This window comes from Geotrypetes seraphini, chromosome 4 (genome assembly GCF_902459505.1).
Source record: "Geotrypetes seraphini chromosome 4, aGeoSer1.1, whole genome shotgun sequence".
Taxonomy (NCBI): domain Eukaryota; kingdom Metazoa; phylum Chordata; class Amphibia; order Gymnophiona; family Dermophiidae; genus Geotrypetes; species Geotrypetes seraphini.
Window position 1 is genome coordinate 202,627,521 of NC_047087.1, and position 19,128 is coordinate 202,646,648.

Genomic DNA, 19,128 nt, shown 5'->3' on the forward strand with positions numbered 1-19,128 from the left:
ACATTTCTTATTTGGAAATTCCCACCTCCTTAAGGATACTCCTAATGAAAAGTATGAAGGTGTGCTTGTTGAGGATAGATATGTACACACTTATCAGCAGTGTTGAGGTCCTGCATGATAAGATATTTGGCAGTGGCTCTCCTTCAGCACACTGGATTCAAAACAGCACTGACTTAATTAGTGAATCCTACTGACCTATGCTAACAGGAAAGAAGCATATTATATGCAAATGAATACCTCAGAAAGTGCTATCTAGGTTGATTACATAGAACAAAGAATGGGTTGGTCTGCGATGCATAAAAATAAAAGGCTACATTTACTAATGAATAGCAAAGTTTATTACATCTACTTCCCTAATGCTGAAGAGGTCACTGTAGATCAACTATCACATGGCCTTCTACTATATTAGTTTAAGGGTGGTACAGCCATCGTGTCTCAGAACAGTCTTCCTCCAACATTCAGCTGATTGCCCTAGTAATGTCAGGGAGAACTGATCAGCGTGAAATTAACAGTAGCAATATGAGATAACCACAAAGACAATGCACCCTGGTAGCTTAAAAAAAAAAAAAAAGTAAGTCTGCTTCTCTGAAAAAAAAAATCCATGCTAGATTACTTCCCATAGCCTTCCTGCTTGTGACATCTGAAGCTTTGTGCTAGCCACTGGAACAAAATGGACAGGGCTACAGGCCTACATATCTGAGAACTGTCTGGCTCTAGAATGGAAAAAGAGAGCACAGCTAGAGATCTTCCTAATCATGCTTATCCTACCCTGTACTGCCAGTGCATCACTAGAAAAGAGTGTACCCTGTCACTGCTATGCAAAAGCTCCCCTAAATTCCCACCTTTCACAAAGAGTATTACTCTAAGGCAGCTTACACTGCCAGATTTCTACATAGAATTGAGAGGTCCCAGTTACAGCCAACTGACAATACAATGTAATCTCTCCTTTCTGCACACATGGAGAGGGAGAAAGGAACACAAGGATGAGCCAAATGAGGAAGTTAAAAGCCACTACTAGTAGTTCTACTAATCCACTACTGCCAGCCAATGGCTAACTTACACGGTGCACCGTTAAGAGAAAATGGAACTACTGGAGTGAGTATGGGCTCCGACTGAGCACGCTCTAACTCCACTGTCTGTCCTGGGCTGTCCCAGGCAAGAAGTTTCTCTTCACAAGATTGCGTGGCTGCAAAACAAACATAAGCATTAACCAAAATAAAATAAAAATAAAAATAATGAAAAAAGAAGCCATGAAGCAGTCAGAAATTAACGCCAACACACAAACACATGAAATAAGGAAATGCTTCAGATAGGATGGCAGTGCTCTCCTTCCAGTCTCCCAGGCTGTCTGCTGAGCATGCTCTGAAGGAACCAGAGAGCCAGTAGCGATCACACAGTTCTGTAATGATCGTATAGGCGTGGTACTTCTGGGAAATAAAAATTTAATCAGAGAAATGAGCACATCCGCAGACCAGTCACTGAGGGAGGAAACAAAAGGGAACATTGAAACATGCTCACTGCAAATCCTAGTGGGGAAGGGGCTGAGGAAATGGGGTTAACAACTCGCCTGTTTTCAGCAGGAATGCTATCTCGTTGTTAGTTAAAAAAAAAAAAAAAAAAATTGTCTATTTGTTTATCCACCCCATAAATAAATGCAATTTACACTGTCTCTTTTGTCAAACCAGTATCAACCATAGTGTCTTGAGAATTGAATTTTGAGTTGGTTGATGATTTTTGGTCATTCATTTAACAAATCTATATTCCGCATTATCTATACAGTCTAACCGGGTGTCAAACAAAGAATTGTAACCAAAACACTGTCATGAAAACTTCCCTACAACTCCCTTTAAAATCCCCATGGTCATAGCATTGAAAAGCTGGCAACTCCTCGGTAGGGAAGAGGGAAGTTTCAGAAAGAACAATAATAAGACTAAGGGCCAGATTCTCAAAACTTAAGGTTGCCTTTAACGCGGTCGCTAAACTGGTTCCAGAAGGTTAGTCTGCTTGCATTTTAGTGGCAGATTATCAAAACAGCTTATCACAGTCTTTAGTGAGCTTTCTAGCAGTCTCTGACACTGCCATGCAAATGGGTTCTTGAATATTGAAATGCGCACTCTTTTGAATTCTTAAACATCGCCGAGTCATTCTCTAAGAGCTACGTCAGCTTTTGGCAACAAAAAAATCGGCAACCGGCCAGAGGTGCTGCTATATTGCCAGCACTGTTAAAAGTGCATCTTGTGACGTGTGAAAAAATAAAATGAAAAAAAAAAAATGAGGTTGAAAAGTATATGAAAAAAAAAAAAGAAGAAATTACATGGATTCTCAAAATACAGTTGTTTTTTTTTTTTTTTTTAGTGGGAGTGGTAAAAACATGCTTCTTGAGCACATGTATTATAGCCCCTCTTGGCAGTGGGAGAAATGCCCACTCTCTACCGCCGCAAACAATACCCCCAAGCAGTGAAAGAGATGCCCACTCATTCCCACCGCCAAGCAACACACCCCAACACCCTATCGGAAGTAGGAGAGATACCCACCCTCTCCCTCCATCACACAACCCCTCCCTGTGCCTCTGATGACCCCTGCCCTCTCCCCCTTACCTTACTTAGATTGCTGGCCAGAGGGATGCCTACTTCCTCCAGCCAGCAGACCCGCCTCTTCAAAATGGCATGCCTTCCCCTCCCCAATGCATCCTGGGATGCACTAGGGAGGGGCCTGAGGCTCTGATTGGCCTGGGTTGTTTAAGGTCCCTCCTATGGGCAGGGCCTTAGGCTCCTTGCCAAGGCATCTGGGGAGGGATCTAAGATTCTGATTGGCCCAAACGTATAAGGCCCCACCCATAGGAGGGGCCTTAAACAACCTGGGCCAATCAGAGCCTCAGGCTCCTCCCGGGTGCATCCTAGGATGCACTGGGGAGGGGAAGGCCCACCATTTTGAAGAGGCGGGCCTGCTCATCAGAGGGAGTAGGAATCCCTCTAGCCTGCCATCTTTGTAAGGTAAGGGTGACAGGGCGGGGTCATTGGAGGCATGGGGAGGGGTTGTGTGGCAGAGGGAGAGTGGGCATCTCTCCTGCTGCCAAGAGGGTATTGCTTGGTGGAAGGAGAGAGTGGGTATCTCTCCTGCTAATGGGGGGGGGGGGGCATTTGTGGTGGTAGAGAGTGAGCATCTCTCCCGCTGCCAAGGGGGGAAGAGTGTTTGCAACGGATGAGAGTGGGCATCTCTCCCGCTGTCGGATGGAGGGTTGCTTGACTTTGGTAGCTCAATTTGTTGTTGGGTGGTTTTTATTTTGCGTTTATTCTGCGCATGTGCCCATTGCTATAGCCAGCTATGGGTACATGCAAATTTAGTGAATCTTTGCTACTGTCCACTAACCTAATTTACATGAGTGTTTTGGGGAGAATGACTCACTTTTTTAAAATCGCTACTATAACGGGCTGCAACAGTGGCCCGTCAGTTTTTAATGTGACTTTTTGAGAATCTAGGCCTAAGGAAGGAAAGAAAATAGCAAGAATTTGCTAAACATATTATAACTGGAGACATCATCGCAACTACTAAAACAGAACAGACATTTATACAGGAGACTGCGAGGGGACATGATTGAGACTTTCAAAATACTGAAAGGCATCGACAAAATAGAGCAGGAAAATAAATTATTTACCTCGTCAAGTGTGACATGGACAAGAGGACATGGACTGAAGCTGAGGGGGGACAAGACCAGGACAAATGTCAGGAAGTTCTGCTTCACGCAGCGAGTGGTGGACGCCTGGAATGCTCTCCCAGAGGAGGTTATTATTGAATCCACCGTTCTAGGATTCAAAAGCAAATTAGATGCACATCTCCTTACGAGAGGCATAGAGGGATAGTACATCAAGTGTGCACCTGACTGGACCTCCGTGTGTGCGGATCGCCGGACTCGATGGACCTTGGGTCTGATCCGGTGATGGCAATTCTTATATACATACATACATCTATGGATTTCTCCTGTATAAATGTGTGTGTATATATATACATACATATATATATATATATATATATATATATATATATATATATATACATACACACACACATATATATATATACATATATTTTTTTGGTACTTCTTTTTGTTTCTTTCTGGCATCCAGCTCATATAGAACTGGCCTCTTTTGCACAAGGGCAGGGGTGGGCAACGAGGACCGGAATCCAGTCGGGTTTTCAGGATTTCCCCAATGAATATGCATTGAAAGCAGTGCATACAAATAGATCTCATGCATATTCATTGGGGAAATCCTGAAAACCTGACTGGATTCCGGCCCTCGAGGACCGGAGTTGCCCACCCCTGCAATAGGGCATCACAAGCCTTCATTCACAACAATCTATGGTTTAACTCCACAGTGCATCCATCCTGGGGAGTAGAAGCCAGGCATAAGAACTGACGCAAAGTTCATAAGGTAATACTCAACACCACCATAGAGCCACAGGGCCAGCTCAATCTCTATATCTTGATGGTCTTACTTTTTTTTTTAGGTTATTGTGTTGGGATGGAGCGTAGGGGGAATGTCTCTTGCCTATCCCCCAATATTTTGGTATAAGTGATTTGGTGTAGAAGACCTCAATGACATTTATTTACAGTTTGCTATTGGAGCTCAGCAGGATCAGCTCATTGTGTTAATTGCATATCTTTATTGCTGCACTACAGAGGAACTTTGAAGTATAAATGCTTTCAGGAGTGATCCAGGCTAGAGAATGACACAGGGACAAATTTTTCCCCATCCACGTGGGAACTCATTTTTCCATCCCATCGAGTTATTTTCCTGTCCCTGCCCCATTCCTGCAAGCTGTGTCCTCATCTACACAAGCTTGAAACACTTTAAAATCGTAAATGTTTGAGGCTTGTGTGGTTAAGGCAGAGCTTACAGGAATGGAAGAGGGACAAAACTCACGGGGACAGGAAAATTGAGTTCCTGTAGAGACAGAGAAAAATTTGTCCTCGTGTCATTCTCTAATCCAGGCCTTATAAAAGATGTGATGCATGAATTAACAGAAGAAAAACACAAGCAACATAAAACTTTTTTAAGGTGGTGCAAGTAGATATCTTGGGTTAAATCAAAGAATGTATGAGGGGAATTTAATAATTTATCTACCTCAGTATGAAAGAAAAGAATTTTCAAAACATTTGTCCCCCGATAGCTCCATATACTTTATCCACTTTTCCTGCAATGACATTAATCCCTTTGAAAAGAACCAGGACGTCACAGCTTCCTTGATGTCTCCATCATTTGAAAACTGCTGTCCGCAGAGAGATTTCTTCAAAACTCGGAACAGGAAATAATCTGAGGGAGCCATGTTAGGACTATAGGATGGATAGTTCAGCTGCTGAAACCCACTTTCTCAGATGGCAGCTTGTGATTGTTGTGACACATGCCTGCTGTGAGATTTCCTTGTCTTTTTTTCCTTGATTGGCTCCCACAAAGTGATCATTTTGTTGGCGTAACGCTCCCCCGATTATGGTTGTCTTGTGTGGTATAAACTCCAGAAGCAAAAGTCCTTCATAATCCCAAAAGCCAGTTGTCATGACTCTGCCTGCAGATTTTTCTGTCTTGAACTATTTTGGGGTGGGGGATGACTTCTGCTTCCACTGTGTTGACTTCATTTTGGACTCAAGATCTGTGTGATAGACCTAAGTCTCATCTCCAGTCACCAAACAATGAAAAAAATTCACTTGGTCTTCACGGAGCATCTCCAAGTTCTCCTGACAGCATTGGAGCCTCGTGGCCTTCTTACATGGCATCAGCATTCTTGGAACTCATCTTGCAGCTGTGCATGAGTAATCTTGAGACATGTCACAACATGCACAGACTTATTTTAACATGCTTGCTACTTTCGTTTATATTTCGGTAGATAAATTATTGAACGCCTTTCATATGTACAAAGAAAACATAATACATAAACTGCTTATTGTTTTGTTTAGGGACAGCCATACTAATATTTGTTTCTTGATCAATATCTTATGATACCCCCTATTTTCAAATAAAACAATTCAAACCCAAAATACTTGAAAAGGTCACAGAGCAGAAATTTCTACTTAAGATGAATAAGGGGTTGCATAAGATATGATGGTGAAGCTCTTGGCTAGAAATTGCCTTGCTAGGAAGCCTTCTGGAGGGTGAGGGGTCCATATTTGGACTCAGGGCACCAAGTTCCCTTTCTGCATTAAATACTTAGAAGGGCAATTGTAACAACTGCATTCTCACTTACAAGTGCTCTGCATGTAAGTGCTGTGATAATTGGCACTTACATATGTAAGCATCCTAGGCACTTTTCTATAAGGACTCATGTCTAAAGGGGAACATATACAAGAGCAGGACACTTGTAAACACAACTTATAGAATACTGCAAGTTGTGCATGATACTTGTCGAACTTGGGTGTGCCCATTTATACCTACCATAGACCTGGCATAAGTGGGTGAACCTACATTGAGATGCACCAATGCAAGGTTACACTTGTATTCTATAATGGAATTTGGGTGCTCAGATGTGCAAAGTGATGCATATTGTGAAGAATTATCCAAATTATAGTTACAAGATACTAGGTACGATTGTAGACAATACACTGAAATTGTCCACCCAGTGTGTAGTGGCAGCTAAAAAGGTAAATAGAATGCTAGGAATTATTTGGAAAGGTCTGGAAACTAAGACCAAGATTATAATAATGCCTCTGTATCACTCCATGGTGCGATCTCACCTTGAGTATTACATTCAGTTCTAGTCTCTGCATGCTCAAAAAACGTTATAGCAGAATTAGAAAAGGTTCAGAGAAGAGTGGCCAAAATGATAAAGGGGATGGAACTCTTCTCGCATGAGGAAAGATTAAAAGGGTTCTTCAGCTTGGAAAAAAGACAATTGAGCGAGGATATGACCAAGGTCTACAAAATCCTGAGTGGTGTAGAATGGGTAAAAGTGAACTGATTTTTTACTCTTTAAAAAATTACAAAGACTAGGGGACATTCAATGAAGTTACATGGAATACTTAACACAAATAGGAAGAAACATTTTTTTTACTCAAAGAATAGTTAAGCTCTGGAACTCATTGCTGGAGGATATGGTAACAGCGGTTAGCATACCTGGGTTAAAAAAAAAAAAAGGAAAAAAAAGGTTTGGACAAGTTCCTGAAAGAACTTGCTATTGAGACAGACATGGGGGAAGCCACTGCTTGCCCTTAGAATAGTAGTTTGGAATGTAGTTACTATTTGGGGTTTTGCCAGGTACTTGTGGCATTGTGTATATTGTGGATTGGCCACTGTGGAAACAGGATATTGGGCTAAAAGGACCATTGGTCTAACCCAGTATGACTATTCTTATGTTATAGAAAAGGTGCTCCCTGCACTGCATTGGGGCACCTACATGTAGGCAACGGCTTTACAGCAGGATTCCTCAAAGTTCACAACCAAGCTTGGTTGTTAGGCTTTCCACAATGAATATGTATGAAATCTATTTGCATGCAATGGAAGCAACTCAGTCAACTTCACAATGTATGCTGAAGAACTTATCAAAGGAGGAAATCATTCAGTGGTCCCCCTTCCCTGCAAATTAAACTTGTTAAACACAATCTTTTGTTTAGCGTCTACACTAACTTGTAGCCACACAAGCATAACAGTCAATTTGGACTTTGCTTGGCATCAGGAAGCATATCTTTATTTTCCTTTAGATTTGTTTCTAGACTTTTAGCATTTTTCTTACAAAATATTTTTTTTAAAAATTACTTGGACTGGGATCTATGAGGTTGATATACAAAGGGATATTAAATTTGAGAGAAATCCTCTTAAACTTGATTTTTGAAAATTTATGTTCCTAGTTTCACTTGGTTCCTAAATTTAGGATTCTTAAATGCAGTTGAGAATTAAGGTGGATTTAGGGAAAAAAAAAAAAATTAGAAGCTAAACACTAATTTTAACATTTGGTAAATCGAAGCAAATGACTAGCAGGCCTAAAATTAACTTACACTTTTCTAAATATAGGGGATTTTCGGCTGAAAAGCTTACTAAGGGTCAGATTCTCAAAACTTAAGGTTGCCTATAATGTGATCACTACACTGGTTCCAGCCAGTTTAGCTTGGATGTTTTTTAGCAGTGGATTATCAAAATGGCTTAATGAGGTCTTTAGTGCACTTTCCAGCAGTCTCCGACACTGCCATGCAAATGGGTTTTTGAATATTGAAATGAGCACTCCGGAAGATTCTCAACCATCGCTGAGTCATTCTCCAAGTGCAGCTTTTGGCGACAAAAAAATCAGCGACTGGTTCGGGGGTGCTGGTACAGTGCCAGCACTGTTAAAAGTGCATCTCGTAGTATGTGTTTTGACTGTGGCTATTAAAACAAAATAAAAATTACATGATTCACATAAATTGTAGTTTGTATTTTTAGGGGGAGTAGTAAAAGAACGCTTCTTGAGCGCATATATTGTAGCCGTGTCTTATGAATTAAAGTAATTTTTGTGGGAGAAAAGGCATGTCTTATGTACGCTTGTTAAAAGCTGACATTGCATCTCTCCTCCTTCCGCCAAGCAACACTCCCCCCCTCCCCCCGGCAACATCCCTCGGCAGTGGGAGAGATGCCAACTTTCTCTTGACGTCATGCAACAAACCCCCAACACCCCCTCGGCAGCAGGAGAGATGCCTACTCTTGTCTACTGCCAAACAACACACCTCCTCAGCAGCGGAAGAGATGCCAACTCTCTCCCATTGCCACGCATCCATCCGCCGTGCCTCCGACGACCTCCACCCTTGCTCCTTTACCTTACTTAGATGGCTGGCCAAAGGGATGCCTACCTCTTCCGGCCAGCTGGCCCGCCTCTTCATCCTGGGATGCACCAGGGAGGAGCTTGAGGCTCTGATTGACCCAGATTGTTTAAGGCCCCTTCTATGCATCTGAGCCAATCAGAGCCTCAAGCCTCTTCCCGGGTGCACTGGGGAGAAGCCTAAGGCTCTGATTTATTTATTTAAAACATTTATGTTTCACTTTAAACCAAAGCAGTTCACAATAAACATACACAGTAAAAATACATAACAATAGCAATAGTGATTGGCCCCTATGCCTAAGGCCCCACCAATAGGAGGGGCCTTAAATAACCTGGGTCAATCAGAGCCTCAGGCCCCTCCACGCTCCCTGGTACTTCCCAGGATATAAAGAAGTGGCTCTATAGACAATCTTTGAGTTGCATACTGTAGAACCCGAAGGACTGAATACAACCATTGCATGGAATGCTTTATTTAAATGAGAAACAGATTTGTTCTGCTCTATTAGCTGCTGTAACCTTTGTTAAGATTCTAAAAAATGGGTTTCCCTTTAAGTGGTTGGCCGTTTTGAATTCCGTGCCATGACAATGTCATGGCAGCATCCTTTTATTTGGCAAAGCCATTTTCTCACTCTGTGCAGTTTGAAGTTTGAGAGAGGTTTCTCTTGACACAGCGTTCTGCGAAACAAGGTCTTGCAAGGACTCTTGTTGAGTGTAAATGGTGGAAAGTGGGTGATCTGCATTTCGATGACATACTGATTTAACAGTTTGGTGGATTACAAACTTTGCTTGACCAGCAGAGAATGGATTTTTGAGGAACTGCACTGTCTGCTTGAAAGCTAAGTACTTTTGAATGATATGTTTTGTATTTTTTTAATCTATTGGTAGTACAGCACCCAAGTTGGATATCATAGCCTCGTATAGATTTTTGTTCTTTTTGTGTCGTGTACCCCCTTTCTTGAGGTAGCTAAGAAGAGCCTGTTTTTTTGGCTAGAGACTTTTTCTTCCTCACTTGCTGGAGGGAGTTTTTTTCTCTCTGGCCTGTTTCCGGAGCGGACCAATGATTAACAGTTGATTCTTTAGTGGAGGTGTATGCTCCCTGAGTACTGATTCCTTTGGGATTTGAGGTCCACTTGTTTATGGTTTGACGTACTTGTAGGGTCACTTGACGCAAAAAGTGGGAGGCATTTAGTTTAACAAAATTCATTCCAAATGCCTGCTTGTATTAAACATTTAGAGAGTCATTTAAGACTTATCTCTTTGATAAATTTTTCTGACTTCTTGTTTATACTGATGCATCTCTAAACACTTTAGCTATATTTGGCTGATGTAATTCTGAAAGTTTTTTGTATTATCACTGTCTGTATACAGTTTCTTTTTCTGTAAACCGCATTGAACTTGTAATGGTATTGCGGTATAGAAAAATAAAGTTGTTGTTATTATTTTTGTCTTTACCCCAAAATAATTTTGTCTTCCTTTCCCTAGAATTTTTGAATAGTTGGATATTTTATAAAGTACACATGGCCAATGTCAATTCCACCCAAACCATACCTCCAGGAACACATATGTGTGCATCACAAAAGCAGGTGTGAATTTCTGTGCACCTACTTTTGCACATGTAGACCCCATTTAATTTTATGAGAACCACTTTCAGTGGGAAAGCATGCTGTATACTTGGAAAATAAAGTTACCCCTACTGTATGCAAACATCCTTTGCATTGTATCCCAATATCTCATACTTTGCATCAATGTTTTTCTCATTGGTGACATTACATATCTGGATGCGTTCTGACAAAATGGAACTTATTGATAAATGTGTCTTATTTTTCCCTGCGGTACAAGTGATAAGTTTGACCTAACTTAGATTTGATCACTCAGTTTTCCAAATCTGAGCCTGAGGTGAATTTTACAGTTACAGCAGATATTTCTTTGGCCAAGAGAGCATATGATTTAAAAATTTTTTCCCATGCATCATCTCTCTTTGCTGCTGCACTGTGGCTTAACCCATTTTTCCTAATTGCTCACATCCCATTAATAAACCTGTTACGTATCCTTGAATTTGTCTGTGTGGTTCTGGCTTCATCAGTACATAATACACATTTATCAGGTTAACATCAATACCCTAAAGGAGATCTACAAACTTTATTGATTCAGGTTTCTTCTCATTTTGTCTTCTTCTGGATCTCCTTTTTATTTCAACCTAAATTCTGTTTCTTATATTGTAACACTTTAAAGTGTGTATCTCTCTGGGTTTTTTGGGGTTGTTGTTGTTTTGTTTTGTTTTTTTTGGGGGGGAGCTTTGCTCAGAAGATATGCTATATGGTGGTTTTCATCAACCTTTCCTCCTCTGTAGCAGAGATGTCCGCTGGTCTTACTGCTGTCTTACATTTCAAATGCATTAGACAATGATGGAATGGAAGGAAAACTATTATTATTGTTTTTGAAGTATCAAAAGCCTTTTGAATTTTCTGTTAATTTATGCCATCTGACTGGTGTTAGTTTCTGTACAGAAGAATTTTGGCCATTTTTAATTTTCATACTCTCTCTCTCAAAATACTGTGGTAATCTTGCTTTGTTTTTAATAAATTTAAATCTACAATTAATACTGTTCATCAGGAACTGTAAAAACTCTTGAGGATGGACCAGATAATGGGATAATGGTGGCTCTGGATGCTGCGTTTGGGCCAGGGAGGACAAGGCCAAGATATCAAAATGTTCCACTTCTTTCAAAACATAAGGTCAGAAATTTGCCCTTATGTTGGGCAGACCTTCATACTCCTAAATAAAATTTCCTAGGGTGAACAAGAAGTTGTGGCACAAGGCAGGCAGAGAATGGTATAAACATTTCAAAATTAGAACTAAACCAAAATAAAAGCAACAATATAAATGCACAGCAATGCAAAGCCACCCAAGTGAAAAGAAACACACAAACATCAGACCAGAACTGCAAATGGAAACACATGGAGCAAAAGATGGGAACACCCTGCCTATTCTGTAAGGAATTCAAATGGTAAGATATGGGAAGGATGACAAGGTGGCCAGAACATGAAATAAGGGGAGGAGGGAAATAAAGGATGGGTTAAGACAGCAATAGTTGATGGGACAGAAGCAGAGAAGATGGGTTATCAGTTTGGAATGAATTCTCTCTTCACTATCACATTTCTTAATAAAAAAAAGAGAAAGAAATCCTATATTTCAGCAATCCATCCAGCCCCTAGGAATGAACAATTAGGAAACTAACATCTTCAGGAACACTCAATACTCTTCCTTCTACTACAAAATGAAGAATAGTTAAGGTGCTCCTAGTCCCATCCTCCAATAAATGAGCATTAATTAGAATACATGCAACCTCCTTCCACAAGGAATGAGCGATAAAGAAGAGAATTTCTGGTCTCCTTCCCCAACAACCTACCAATAATCAGGGTGCTGTCATTCTCTTTCCTCAACAAAAACAAAGTTGCTTACCTGTTAAAGACATTCTCTAGAGATATGGGAACCGCAGTGACATCATTTCAAAGCACCTACCTGAAATACATTTCTAGAATTTTCTACGAAAAGCCTGAAGGCTCCTCTGAGGTCCCTTGTCCTTGCAGCTGTGTCTCTTTCCTAAGGTCTGTAAATAGAGCGATCAGCCAAATTCCAGGACAGTAGGAAGGCGGACGTGTGTGACTGATGGTTTCCAAGGAACACCTGTTGCAGGTGGCCACTTTTCAGTCTCTGAAGACAGGATGACTCATGTTTATGAGATTCCCTAGCTAAGAGTTGTTTTATCAACAAAATAAAGGACAGTGATCACAACAGCAGTGCACAACTCTTTGATAAGATAAATTTCAATAATTTTCTTAAAATGAAGGCAATCTTAAATGAAAGATAAAGCCTAAGGAAACTAGCTGTGCTTTAACTTTCAACATGATCTTTAAGAACAGCTTGCCAGTATCTAAACAATAGAATGCAAATTCGTGGACTAAACTCTATATTGCATCTTTTCAAATTTCTTCAAAGGATAACTTTAGATAGACCAGCTATGTAATCCATGACTCTGACTTTATGGGCCTTGATATGACTGTTTAAGACCAAGCCTGACTGGGTGTAAGTGAAGCATATACAATCTGACCTCGAGTTGGTGTCTTTTCAACAAGCAATGGCAGGCCTGTTGGAGAAAAAGAGCAAGTTGTGTGGGCTTAAGTTCTTCCATCTGCTCCAGATAGGAAACAGTTCTCTTACAAATGAAAGTGTACAGAGCAGATTTACCTTTGCTGGATGTATCTGTGATGAAAATGTTGAAAAAAATAGTTAAGTAACCAACGTGGAAGTTTATCATGATCTCAAGCAAAATGTTGTAACACATGTACAACCCCACACTGTTGTGCTGAAATTTTATATTAGATAAGGCTACCAAAGATATGAATCTCTTTGACTTGTAAACTGAAGTGACTGCCACATATAAAAAAATCCTTCTAGGTCAGGTACTTTACTCAAAGGAGGCCAGAGGCTTATAAGGGATTTTCATCAGCTGAGTGAAAACCATTAAGGGCTCATAGAAGCAAGCCAAGAGCCATCTTATATAAACAAAAAAGCAATTCCTTACTGGGGATTGCTGTCAATCAAGCCTAGTATTCCATTTCCAAAAGTAGCCAATTCAGGAGACAAGTACCTGGCAAGATCCCAAGAGTACAACAGATTTTATGCTGCTTATTCTAGGAATAAGCAATGGATTTCCCCAACTCCATCTAAATAATGGCTTATGGACTTTTCTTCCAGGAACTTGTCCATACCTCTTTTAACCCCTGCCAAGCTGCTTTTGCCAGATTCTCGGGTAATGAATAACAGAATTTAATTACACGTTCATTAACAAAATATTTTCTATAATTTGTTCTAAATGTACTAGTAGAACCTTGGTCTTCCTTTTCCACAATAAGGGGCATATTCTATAAATGGTGCCTTAAGTTAGGAGCTAGTAGGTGCCCTACCAGCACCTAACTTAATTGGCAAAGCTGAAGAAATGACGACTGAGATTAAACTCAACTGCAAGGGAGGAAATGCAGTTATCATGGGTGACTTCAATTACCCGGGGATAGACTGGAACCTAGGCACCTCCGGCTGCAGTAGGGAAACCAAGTTCCTGGATGCAGTGGACGATTGCTTCCTGGAACAACTTGTCAAGGAAAACATGAGAGGAAATGCAATTCTGGACTTACTTCTAAATGGACCGGCGCAAGATGTAGAAGTAGAAGAGACGCTGGGAACCAGTGATCATAATATGATCTGCTTCAACCTGGACACGGGGGTGAAACAATGATCCAGAACGATGGCCACTGCACTGAACTTCCGAAAAGGGAATTACGAAGGGATGAGGCTCATGGTGGGGAAGAAGATTAAGAAAAGGATAGGTGCTGTAAAAACACTAGAGCAAGCATGGTCCCTTTTCAAGGACACAGTCACCGAGGCGCAAAATCTATATATACCGCGTATCAACAAGGGATCCAAGAGGAAAAAGAACAAGGAACCGGCGTGGCTCACTGTAGCAGTGAAAGAAGCGATCAGAGACAAGATTTCTTTTAAAGTATGGAAAAGGTCAAAAACCGACGAAAACTGGAAAAAGCACAAGCAACATCAACGCAGGTACCATAAGGCGGTAAGAGGGGCCAAAAGGGACTACGAGGAAAAAATTGCCAAGGAGGCGCATGGACGACTACTTCAAAAAATTGCGAGCCATGGGATTGAGGGTGAAATACACACGTGGATCAAAAACTGGTTGGCAGATAGAAAGCAAAGAGTGGGGGTAAATGGACAATACTCAGATTGGAAAAGCGTCACCAGTGGAGTGTCGCAGGGTTCGGTGCTTGGGCCTGTGCTCTTCAACATATTTATAAACGACCTGGAAATTGGAACGACGAGCGAGGCGATTAAATTTGCAGATGATACGAAGTTATTCAGAGTAGTAAAGACGCAGGAGGATTGCGAAGACCTGCAACAGGACATAAACATGCTCGAGAAATGGGCTACGACATGGCAAATGAAGTTTAACATGGACAAGTTTAAGGTGATGCATGTTGGTAACAAAAATCTTGTACACTAATACAGGATGTCTGGTGCAGTACTCGGAGAGACACCCCAGGAAAGAGACTTGGGAGTACTGGTCAACAAGTGGATGAAGCCGTTCGTGCAATGTGTGGCAGCGGCGAAAAGGGCAAACAGAATGCTTGGAATGATTAAGAAGGGAATCACGAACAGATCGGAGAAGGCTATCATGCCGTTGTACCGGGCCATGGTACGCCCTCACCTTGAATACTGTGTCCAGCACTGGTCGTCATACTTGAAGAAGGACACAGTACTACTCGAAAGGGTCCAGAGAAGAGTGACTAAAATGGTTAAGGGGTTGGAAGAGTTGTCATACAGTGAGAGATTAGAGAAACTGGGCCTCTTCTCCCTTGAAAAGAGGAGACTGAGAGGGGACATGATTGAAACCTTCAAGATAATAAAGGATAGTAGATAAAGACAAGTTGTTCACCCTCTCCAAGGTAGGGAGAACGAGAGGGCACTCTCTAAAGTTAAAAGGGAATAGATTCTGTACAAACCTAAGGAAGTTCTTTTTCACCCAGAGAGTGGTGGAAAACTGAAACGCTCTATCAGAGGCTGTTGTAGGGGAAAACACCCTCCAGGGATTCAAGACAAAGTTAGACAAGTTCTTGCGTAACTAGAACGTATGCAGGTAGGGCTGGTCTTGGTAGGGCACTGGTCTTTGACCTGGGGGCCATCGCGGGAGCAGACTGCTGGGCACGATGGACCACTGGTCTGACTCAGCAGCGGCAATTCTTATGTTCTTATATTACAGGTGCCTACAAAAATGGCGCCTTCGTTGTATCTATGGAGGCACCTCAGAACGCCTAAGGTTGAAATAGGCATAGTTAACACTGGAAATGGCCTTAGGTGTTCTTAGGTGCCTCTGCAAACATGCTGTATATCAAACATAGGCGCCGGAAATGTAGGCTTTCAAAACCCTGGCCTACATTTCCAGCGCATATGTTTGAGGTAGCCGCAATTCATGCGATTGGCCGCCGTTTTTAGGCGGCTGCCAATGTCAACGCTGTTTGTAGAATCTGTCTTTAAGTGCTAGCCACAGTATGAGGAACCCTAATAGAGTTCTTCTTAAGACTAGACTCTGAAATACAGACAATGTACTGCTTATATGTGAGACAGGAGATTGAATTCAGGGATCTCCCAGCATGTCAGGCAACAAAGCGCCTCCATCTGCAATCATATGACCTTCTAATGCAGGGGTGTCAAAGTCCCTCTTTGAGGGCTGCAATCCAATCAGGTTTTCAGGATTTCTCCAATGAATATGCATGAGAGCTATTGGCATGCACTGCTTACATTGTATGCTAAAAGATCTCATGCATATTCATGCGAAAATCCGGAAAACCCAACTGGATTGCAGCCCTCGAGGAGGGACTTTGACACCCCTGTTCTAATGGATTTCTTTCTAAAAGCCAGAAGCATTTGAAATACTGGATTGGCAAGACCAAACAGATTTCACTTTCAGCATCTAAGCCATAATAACAAGAGACCGAAGATCGGGGTGAAATAGTCTTCATTGGTTTGGCAAAAACTGGATTGAAAAATGGTCCAAATCGATTCGTATCCTGGTGGATAAATCCTGGAAGATTTGAAATCAAATTTGTCCTGGCCATGAGAGGATTATGAAAATCATAATGTCCTATCCCTTCTGAGTTTCAGTGAGGTTTTTACTACTAGAGCTATCTAGGAATGCATTTACGAAAGTAGAGGACTATAGAAATTAGATCAGGAGGCTCAGAACTGGGCAAGCCGAGGCTCAAATCCCAATTCTCTCACTTAGCTCCCTGTAACCTTGGGCAGGTCACTTCATCATCCAACGCCATCAGGTACAATATCTACAGTACAATATTTGTAAGCCTTGAGCTTGGATTTGGAATGGTCCACAAATAAATCTAAATCCAGATAAATGAAATGGAAGGCATCCAATGCTATCTTGCTTTTTCACTGCTTTCTAGAGCAGAAGGCTCATTCTTTTCTATTATCTGTAGCAAAACAAATCTGTCTTGGGAGTTTCCCACTGAAAGAAGATTCTGTTTGCTACTACCACTCATGAAGATCTTTGTTTAGGCACCAAAGGAACCTTTTTTAGCATTTCTGAACTTCCACTTAGCACAGTTTCATAGCCCCTGTGTTTCTAAGGTGCCTTTGCTGGTTGTTGTTTTTTGGGGTTTTTTTAAGACTGGCACATCTTGGAAAGTTGAAGGAAAAGTCTCTTATTTTCTAGATCCTGATGATAATGAAGCTTTCTAGAGCAGATGGTGCAGTGGAATGGATCACTTTCCTTTCTGAGATATCTGCAGCAGACTGTATGGTTGATTGGTTCTGGATATATTTTATCTATTTATTTACTTATTTAACTGCCTTATTTTGCTTAGTCTGCTTTGAATATACTGGTGGTTTTTACTGCCATTCTCAGATAAATTAGACTCAAGAAGAAGAGGGATTAAAAAACCATTACCACCCAGGTAAAAAAGAAGAAAATCATGACTGAGCGTCTATCAGACATCACAGAGCAAAATGAGTTTGCCTAAAAACAAAAAAAAGAAACTAAGAAAAAGAGGAACTAGAAGGGGCAGAATACAAAAGAATGCAAACTTTTCTCTCTAAATTTTAAAAGAAATCTACCTCTGATGAGTAAATAGAGTAGTATAAATCATGTGTCTGTTACTAATGGCAGAAAACAATGAACTGAGGCTTGCCACACAGAGACAAGTGTATGGGAACTATCAAATGTGCACAGAAGGCAGTAGTACAGGGGTGTCCAACCTTTTGGCTTCCCTGGGCCGCATTGGCTGAAAAAAAATTTTCTGAGGCCGCGCAAACGCTGCAGCAAGACAGAGGAGGGAGCCGGCAAGATGGTAAACACCCGGGGGCAGCAGAGGAAAACACTGCATCACCCTCAACTGGGGCCGCACAAAATACTTCAAGGGCTACATGCGGTCATCGGGCCGCAGGTTGGACACCCCTGCTGTAGTAGTTTTCCCTAGAAAGCTCTAAAACATGACCAGTGTTTACATCACTGAGTGACGGCATCCCTTAAAGCGAATCCATGATTCACCATGTCTTCAGAGACTGAGCAACCTTTCCCCCTCAATGAAGCAGCAATTATCACAGAGTGCCCTTACTTCAGAAATAAACATGCTGTTTAATTTCCTTAATTTCAAACCAGTCTGACAAAAATATAAAATCACTTTTTTTTTCCAAATGTAGGACACATATGATAGGAGGTTATGTTTGCTAGATGTTAGCCTACTTCTAATTTAAAGCAAATTACAGGAAACTAGGGTGAGGAAGGGGGGTGCTAGAAGGCAGGAGAGGCCGGTGGAACTTACTGGCTGAGAAACAGAGAGCAGGTGCAGACTCAGTCTGTGCTGTGCTCTCACTCTGACTGGACTCTTGCAGCAGCGAGGACCCATCTCCGGGGCAGAGAGGGGGCGCTGGCAGCCATGCAAGGAATTAAAAAACAAACAAACCCTTTGTTTAGTCAATAAAAAAAACAAAACAAAACAATGGACAACAGAAAAGGAAGATACTTCTCAAACACAAGCAGCTCATCAGAAAACAGGGAGGCAGCACACACGTGACAGGTCTGACTGAAACCTCTCATTTCACATCTGTACGGCTTTTACAGTGGTTAAGATCCCATGCAAGGACAGATGAACCTTTGGTATAACATGAGGCAGGCTCAGGGGTCTGCAGCCACGAGACAGAATCACCTTCAGAAGACCCCACTACCAGCCTTTCACTTCTCTTCTGATCACTGTCTGCATGAAGAGGAAGCCTCAAAGGGAGTTAGCTAAGGATTTCAGAAAATGATCTATACACAGGGCCCTTCTTTTATAAACCTTCTCAGAAAGGCAGCTGATCCAATTCAGAAATACTTTAGGCTCCACAAGGGACTTCACTGACAGCTTTACAAAATGATCCTGCTTTATAAGGCAGCCTCCTGTTGTCCTTTTCTCCCCCACCCCAATGCAAAACACATGTTGAGCTCATGTCAGATGTCGTAAACCTGGAAAGGAGCTGCCACAGTCTGTTCTTCCTAATTTCTGTTGCTGCCACTCACCTGCCTCTGCTGCAGCTGTGACTTACAGCAGTGTATCGCAAACTGTGTGCCGCAGCATGCAGATTCCAGAAGTGCCATGAGGCACCGATGAGGAGGAGAGGCGCTAGCTGCTTATAGGACATACCTCTAGTGGCGAGAGACATGTCCTGTAGGCTGCCAGCCAGCACCAGCACCTCTCCTCCGTCAGTAACCCCTACCGGTGTAGAAATAGG

At 41.7% G+C, this 19,128-nt stretch overlaps 1 protein-coding gene across 19 annotated transcripts in view; it reads right to left on the bottom strand.

Moving 5' to 3' along the window:
* The window catches only part of CAMK2G (calcium/calmodulin dependent protein kinase II gamma), a 543,897-nt gene that overhangs the window by 44,388 nt on the left and 480,381 nt on the right, over window positions 1-19,128 (bottom strand). For 5 of the 19 annotated variants that reach the window (XM_033940484.1, XM_033940503.1, XM_033940486.1 and 2 more), the window contains 2 exons: window positions 18,183-18,287; window positions 1,061-1,186 (listed from right to left, as the gene is read on the bottom strand). The exons of 6 other annotated variants lie outside the window; for them this stretch is intronic. In XM_033940484.1, coding sequence (XP_033796375.1) covers window positions 1,061-1,186; window positions 18,183-18,287 — 231 coding nt within the window. The remainder of the gene's footprint in view (window positions 1-1,060; window positions 1,187-18,182; window positions 18,288-19,128) is intronic. 8 more of the 19 variants (XM_033940488.1, XM_033940491.1, XM_033940492.1 and 5 more) reach the window with 2 other exon arrangements.